This window comes from Cygnus olor, chromosome 7 (assembly GCF_009769625.2).
Source record: "Cygnus olor isolate bCygOlo1 chromosome 7, bCygOlo1.pri.v2, whole genome shotgun sequence".
NCBI lineage: Eukaryota > Metazoa > Chordata > Aves > Anseriformes > Anatidae > Cygnus > Cygnus olor.
In genome coordinates this window covers 21,253,654-21,261,760 of record NC_049175.1, presented here as the reverse complement: position 1 = coordinate 21,261,760, position 8,107 = coordinate 21,253,654, and the positions used below count along the sequence as shown (strand labels likewise).

General features: G+C 42.5%; 1 protein-coding gene across 1 annotated transcript; it reads left to right on the top strand.

The window, feature by feature from the left end:
- The first annotated feature begins 1,656 nt into the window (after positions 1-1,656).
- FFAR4 (free fatty acid receptor 4) lies at positions 1,657-7,346 on the top strand. The gene is made up of 3 exons (XM_040563602.1): positions 1,657-2,699; positions 3,140-3,268; positions 6,939-7,346. The coding sequence occupies exons 1-3, from the start codon at positions 2,172-2,174 to the stop codon at positions 7,344-7,346; spliced, it is 1,065 nt and encodes a 354-aa protein (XP_040419536.1). The 5' UTR covers positions 1,657-2,171.
- The last annotated feature ends 761 nt before the right edge of the window (positions 7,347-8,107 follow it).

Genomic DNA, 8,107 nt, shown 5'->3' with positions numbered 1-8,107 from the left:
TCTGCTCCTCCACAGCATTTCTTTCCTTCCTGACTGAATGTATCTTCACTTCTTCGATACCTCTGCTTTGTATGTTTCCCTCCCTATTTCTTTCCTGCAATCGGTTTGCATTGTGTTTACTTTACCCTGAATTGATAGGATCAGTTTCCAACTTCAATTTTCACTTATGCCTAAGGTCATGAAGATTTTATTCATAACACGATTTGCATTGATCTGTGCTACCAGTGGTCAGCTACCCCCTACAGGTCCTATTAATGCCTTATAAGTTTTTGCACGGGCACAGCCAGATCTCTGACAATTGCCCTTTTCCACATCCCAGCCTCTAACAGAACCGACCTCATCACTGCTACTGCTACTTGCCCACAACTTTGGGGCTACTTTGTCAGCTTGTATCAAGTTCCAGGCCTGAGTGATTGTGGCAACAGAAAGGTATTTGCTGTGTTTCAAGATTTGCTATGCATTTTACAGAATCAGTCCATGGCACAGTCAGTATAAACCGTGCCTGGATATGACATGCTTTGCTGAACCTTCTGCAATATAGGTGCAGTTTTTTCTCCTAGCAAATGATACGGAATGTGTTTTGAGACACTTGTCAGTCACTTGTGTTGCTGGCTGCCAAAAATTAATCTTTCCAAGTTTTCCTATTGTTTTCTTTTGAGGTCATTGTTCACAGCAGCCACCCACTCACTAGCCAATCTGCCCACATCTGATACAGTCAAATACAAACCAGCAGGAAGTAGTAGGAGCATCTCATCTACCTGCTTAAGTGGCCCTTCAAACTCTGATGAGACAGAATAGAGAGTTTGAGCCACTCTAGCTCAAGAGAAAACATGCTAATTAAAAGAAATGTAAATTCTGCACTGGCAAAGACATGGGAAGTGGTCCAGTAAAAATCTCGCTCTTGTCAGTCCTCATTACATGATCATCTCCTAGAATGACCAAGTTTCTGGAATCCCTGCTAATGCCATTACATAACAGGTTCATTTCAGGGGTCACATCCAGAATAATGCAAAAGCAATGCCCGCTTACGAAGCCCTGCTGATACATCAGTATGGAATAACTCTCACCTAGAATACAGTTGATAAGAAAATCAAAAGGAGTAGCTCCATATGGCAAAGTCTCTAACACAAACCTCAAGCACCTACATTGGCACTGAATCAAACTAATTCATCTAGAGCTGTCTGAAGTTATACAACTGTTTACACACTTTCTGAAAACATTTTATCTTCTTTTATGAGGCATTATCTGCTTGTTTGTGATGATTTATACGCTTCACTCCCTGTACATTTCTAAATCATCTGGAATGAAGAGCGTAAGCAGGAAAGCCTCCTTTACAGTTTGAGCAAACACTCAGAAATTAATGTCCTGAAAAAAGACGGTATTTCCTACATGTCTTGATTAATGAGACTTCTTCCTCAAGAACTCGTAACACAGAAAGGTAGGACTCCGGATCAAACTAGTACAAGAATCCCTAAAACAGTACTGTAACGTCTCCTCCCCACAGTGGACCACCATCAGCACATGCAACGCACAGGACTGCTGTTTCCAAAAACCACTATCAAGACCTGAGGCAATGGATAAATTCCTCTTTTTTACCTTAGAACAGCACTTGTTATCCTGGCCCCTAGAAGAGCTCTCAAAGCCATCCCTCCTCAAAAGCCCTTCCTGGAGCTTTTGTTTTGCCCTGTGCTTTACCACAGGTGCTCCCAGCGGAGGGGAGCATCATGGCGCAGCCTGGAAGGCCTCCCCAGGTCAATGGCACCCCAGGGACCTGTCTGGAGAGCGGGGCAGACCAGGACCACTCTGAAGGACGTGGCCAAGCCTGGTCCCATTGGCATGGAGGTGCCACTGCTCTGCTGCACGCCCTCCCAGGGAGGTGTTGGGTGGCCCCACTCGCGCCCAGCCCCTCTCTGCCTCCCCACGCACACCGGCCTCGCCTTTGTGTGAGCTGCGCCGTGTTTACCCTCACACTTCCTTGTTCCACTCCGGCACGAGGGCCATAAACCGCACGGCTGGCACGACCGAGCCCTTGGCAGCAGGACCAGGAGGAAGGCGAGGAGGGGGATGGCAGCCAGCCCCCTGCCCCGTGTCAGGAGGGCACCCCGAGTGCCGCCGTGGCGGCTGGGAGCGCAGCCCTTCCCCTAGCTCGCTCATGCCCACCGGCCGCCCTCATGCTCGGGGCCGGGGCCGCGGGGGGCCACAGGACCTACTTCCCCTTCTTCTCGGACTTCAGGGGCCGCAACGTGACGGCCCTGCGCATCGGTGAGTCGGTGGCGCTGGGCTCCATCTTCCTGCTGGCCTTGGTGGGCAACGTCTGGGGCATCTGCCTGCTGGCCTGGCGGCGGCACCGGCTGTGCGTCGCCAACTGCCTGGTCCTCAACCTCTTCTGCGCTGACCTGCTCTTCATCACCGCCATCCCCTTCATCGGCGTCGTGCGCTGGACCGAGTCCTGGGTGCTGGGCGACGTCATCTGCCACATGCTCTTCTACGTGATGACCCTCAGCGGCACCGTCATCATCCTCTCCCTGTCGGCCGTCAGCCTGGAGCGCGTCGTCAGCATCGCCCGGCTGCGCCACGCCGCCTGCCGCCGCCGCAAGGTGCTGGCCGCCGCCCTCCTCGTCTGGGGCTTCGCCGCCGCCGTCACCCTGCCGCTCTGCTGCTTCTTCACCGTGGTGCGGCTGCCCGCCGCCGCCGGGGAGGTAGGGGCGAGCGGGGGAAAGGCTCCAGGCTCTCCGCCTCCGCCACCGGGGGGCGAGCGGCGCCGGGGAGCGGGCAGCAGCGGGCTGTGAGGCGGGCAGCAGGCGGCCCCCGCCCCGTCCTGAAATGGGGCTCGGCAGGGGTCAGGCTGCTCCTCTCCCCTCTGTAGGTCGAAATTCCCCGTTTCGGCACACGTTAGTGTGTAAAACTTGCCGTTAGCATATTGTCCGGAATTGATGGCACTGACTAGATTGAGGACAACTCACCTATCTGTGAAGCCACACGTGTGGGCTTTAAAAAACATAAAGTGATACGTGAAAGTTTTCACAGGTTCAGTTTAGTCTGCAGCCGTTTTCTTTGTAGGCACGGGAGGGATAAGGGCAACGTTGTGGTAAAAAATAACTGTATAATGTTAATTTTCTTCTTTATTCTTTGCAAACAGGAGGTTCAGATTTGCACCTTGGTTTGGCCCAGCACTGCAGGAGAAATACTTTGGGATGTGACCTATGCCATTGTTGTCTTTTTAATACCGGGATTAGTCATTGTCATCAGTTACTCCAGAATCTTGCAGGTACTTTTCTATTTTGTTAAACAACTAGGAGAAGTAAACAGCCATTCACTAGGCATCAACATATCATCATTGTATACAAACACACTTAAAGAGTATAGACATTATTAGCTCTGGTAGAAAAGTGTGTGATATAAACTGAGACATTTCAACCTGTAAGCCTGTACATTTCAACTAAAGACATGCTTGAACGGCACATTACCAGAAGCCTAACACGAAGTTTGTCGTCATTTATATACAGTATTTAATACCCTTCTCCATTTATGTGTTATTCGTATTTAAAGACTCTCAATCTCCTAAATGCATACAGACTTAAGCATCTGAAATAACTGAAAACTAGATGTTGCATTTCTTTAGCTCAGACTCCACAGACTTGCAAGGGAGTTGTAGGAAAGCAAAGAAAGGCAGGATTGGAAACAACAGTCCTTCACTTTTTAGATCTACTGATTTTTCTGCTTTCTGCATGGATTTGTAGTTCACAGATTTTATTAGAACACATTTATTCCTCCACAACTTCTGACTTTGCAGAGTGTAAACCGAACACCACATCCACATTCTTTCTGAGTAGATGTTGAAATACAGGCACCAAAGTCTATATCCTAGCAAGCATGGTACTAGACACCTAAACTCATTTTAAAAATCTGATTTTATAACGCCTCCTCTTCCAAAAACAGTGTGAGAAAAGAGCTAGAAAACTTCAAAGTACAGGAATGTATGTTTTTTAGCAACTGCCCTGGAAAGATTCTTGATTTCTGTATGGGCTAATTAAATTTCTCATACTGTGTTACTACGGAAAAATAAAAGCTTTGGAAAGGAATCTCAAAATACACCAATTATCGAGCAGGGAATTAATTGGTGAAATGGTGAGCACCAGAGGCTGTGGGTACATGAACCAGAGGTATATGTAGGTGTACATGAACCTGGGACCTAGACTCCGAGGCTCTGCATGGACTGCTATTGATCAGACTCAAGCTTGTTGTCAGTCATCAGTTCTGAGTTTCTCTACACTCTAACCTCATTACAATCTTGAGGTAAATGCATTAGGTAAATCTCTTCTAGTGAAGTAAAATACTTGCCTTTTGCAACCTCATACTACCTGTAGGTGAAGAGCATACAGTAACTCAATGGGGAGTCCAAGCCCTTTGAAAAAATTGCAAGAAACTGCAGGCCAAGGAATGCCACAGTCCTTGTTCAGAGAGCAGGACAGGAATGGTGTTTTGCTTGTCCTTGCAGACTCCAGATTATTATAGGTAGATTTGGAAAACAAAGTGGCACGTATGGATCTAGAATCCCCCCAAAGCATTCAGAATAGCGGATTACAAAACAACCGCTTGCTGCTATGCTCACATTTCTTTTCCAGCTTGATAACACAGATGCTGAGATGTGTTACCACTTCTCCTGAACTGAAAAAGGAATAAGGCCTATAGCAGATTCCCATGTGTTGTAGTTGGTTCTTTCTCACACAGCTCTCCAGGAAGCACCCAGAACTCAGATGGAGTATATCTTAATCCTTGAGTCATTCCCAAGAACAGATTCACTCTAACTTCGTCAGAACACTCCACGATGCCAGTACTCACTGGGTACAATGCTAAGTATTATTGGAAGCAGTTCAAAGCATTAGTGTATTCATTTAACACAGCATCTATGAGGATGATGCTCTAAGTTAATAAGAAATATATTCTACAAATGTAGCTCAATTTAATCTGAAACTGAACATTATTTTTATACAACACTTCCCAGAACACTGGCAAAAATGACAGATTAGAAGGCATGTTTAGTTAATGGAGTTACTTGTCTACACTTGCAGTGTTCCCCCCTCAGGCAAGGCCCAACCCATATGGATTTAGGTAAGAGGCAAGAATCAGTAAGAATGTTACTTACTTGTATATACATGACCTTTAAATTACTTGTCCTCAGAGTGTAGTCCAGATTCCCACTGTATGTGTCTAGATTCCTTATGTTGGGCACACCAGAAAGGGATCCAAAACATGTCACTATCACCCCATTTCGGTTGAGCATTTCATTAAGTTGCAGTTGTGTCTTACTGCAGTACTGGTGATTCTTTTATTCTTAGTTCTAGACTGTGCAGTTCCAACAGGGAAGATGGAGGGTACTTTTATGGGAGATACAAAGCCTGCTGGTTGAGGACATTCTGTAGACATTGCTTTGAAAACTGAAAGCTGAGGAGGGTACAGAGCTTGTTTTTCCTACTTTCTGGACAAATGCTTAAAACCCTGCACACTTATATTTGAAATGGGCATTAGTCCTTTGTATTTTATGCAATGCATGTTCTTACTAAGGTGGGTTATGTATGCTCTTGGAACAACTCTTGAATCATTCAGAGTTAGCCTGATTTCTGGATGTCAAGAAGGTACAGCAGGAGATGATCAAGCTGGAATAGTTTTACATGTTCAAAATATCAGAATTCTCTGCCCCTTTTAAATCAGGGAAGTGGCTATTGATATTGTTGGTAGATGTCTAGGTTCTTAAGGAATACTTATTCTAGGACATCAATCTCTGTGACAGACTCAGCAAACTGCAGAAAGAAAAACAAATTACTCAATGTCTATAACTATTTTCATCTTTACCTGAACCAGGAAACTATTAAGTATTACTCATATTAGTCTTACCCTTCTCTTAGTTATTGGTAAAGGGAAATGCCACACATACAAATAACAGAAAGAATCTTATGCTTTTGACTTTCCTACTTAAATACCAGATTGATCGAAGCTTTTGAAAATAACCATGCATGGGGTAAAATGGCATCTTGATTATTTAGCTTTTTTTTCCCAAATATTTCTTTTGTTTTTATTTTTAACTTTGCATCACATATATGAATCTAACAGACTTCAAATGTTCTGTGCAAACTACAATGAAGACATTGTGAGTAGAGCTTAAGATTTAAAGTTTTCTGCAAGACCTTAGGATTCAATATTCTATTTAATGACAGATGATACACACCCATGAATAGCAGATTCCCAAACTAGCCGTCCTCTGGTTTATTACATCAGACGGTAATTTTACAAGACACAGAGATTTTAATAGTGACAAAAGGATCTGTAAGATTTCAGATTAATTCATAGAAAGCAATTCTGATTACTGACTGAAAAACTAAGAGTTTACACAAAACCTGAAATCCCATTCAAAATTAAAACGTACCATGATTTAGTTAGTGTAATAAATTCATGCTCCTTCTAATACCTACCTTATAATACCAGCATGGCCATAAGAGAATTGGATTGTGTTCGTTCTTGTGCATCAACAGGATTGTTAGCTGTGTTCCAGTTTGCATTTGTGGAAAAATCACTGGGATTATTTAGATAGAGAAAATGAAGTTGTAATTTGAAGTTAATGGGATTTCATGAGTAATTAAGGCCCTATTTTATGCTGAATAGTATTTATGGCTTCTGGAGAGCCATGCAGAGAACAACCAGTTTCATTAATGCTGAGGTGAGCTCACAGCTGAGAGGAAGAAAAACCTCGGTAGTAAAGTGAAAATGTTTGAAATGAAACCATTAACAAAAAGTAAACATGGAATTCTCCAATGCCTTTTTTAGTAGTCACTTTTCAAAACAGAAACATCATGTGCAGAGACTTGCTTTTGCACCTGTAAAAATATGTTAAGAATATTTCTAGGTTTCAGTGAAATCTACTTTCTTCTCTTTTACTGCAGATTACAAAAGCATCAAGAAAAAGTTTAAATGCTGGTTTGGCCTACTCACAAAATCATCAGATTCGTGTTTCCCAGCAGGACTACAAACTATTCCGAGCCCTCATTGTGTTGATGATCTCCTTCTTCATCATGTGGAGCCCAATTATTATCATTATTTTTTTAATTTTAGTCCAGAACTACAAGCAAGATTTAAATATTTTGCCATCAGTTTTCTTTTGGATAGCGCTATTCACTTTTGCCAACTCTGCTGTCAACCCAGTTTTGTATAATGTTGCCCATTTCAGACGTAAATGTCAGGAAATTCTTCTCTGTTTTACAGGGAACCATATAGGGAATGGGGCTGGTATAGAAACCATTGCAAAAAGAAGTAAACATGAACAACCTAATTTGTCTTTCATTACCAGATAATTATTTAAAGTCTGAACAGTGACACACTTTGGATGTTAATGGCTATACTATCCCAGTTTGAATAGGTCATTATACTATAGTATTACATGCTGGAAAAGGCAAAAAAAAAAAAAAAAAGGGGGGGGGGGGGCGGGGAAAGAAGCTAAATCTGTATTATTTTTAATTCCAGAAGGTAAAAATTCTCTTGAATTCATTGCTTTGCCTCATTAGGATTGCACAATTTAATCCAATGGATTGAATTTATACTGGAAGAAATTGAAATATGGCAGTGAATTTGGTGAGTGTAAAATAGTTGAAGTACTTAGCAGAAGAATTAAATTCTATGGGAGTACATTTTCTGTTGACATAAATGTTATTAACTTTAATGAAGTTATAATGAAGCTATATCAAGAGTAGACCTGTTCCATTTTTAATCTGTATTTTCTACTGAGTGAGATCAACTTTCTTGTGAAAATGTACATCCACAGAGAGTATCTGCTCTTGTAAATTACCAGAAAAAGGACACTTGATTATACAGTTAGAAAACTGACTACCTGAATAAAGGTTTGGGCAGATGAGATGATAAATGTGTTGTCACCACATGAATGACTGTTTTGGTTCCATCTCAAATTAAAAATATGGACATAATGCTTGTTAATTTATAAATAAAGAATAAATACATGTTTACTTGTTATGTTTAAATTATTTCTTTAAAAAAGATGCTTTTTTTGCTGTCTTCAGTAGTCATAAAATCAAGCAGTGGTATATACAGTCATTGAAAT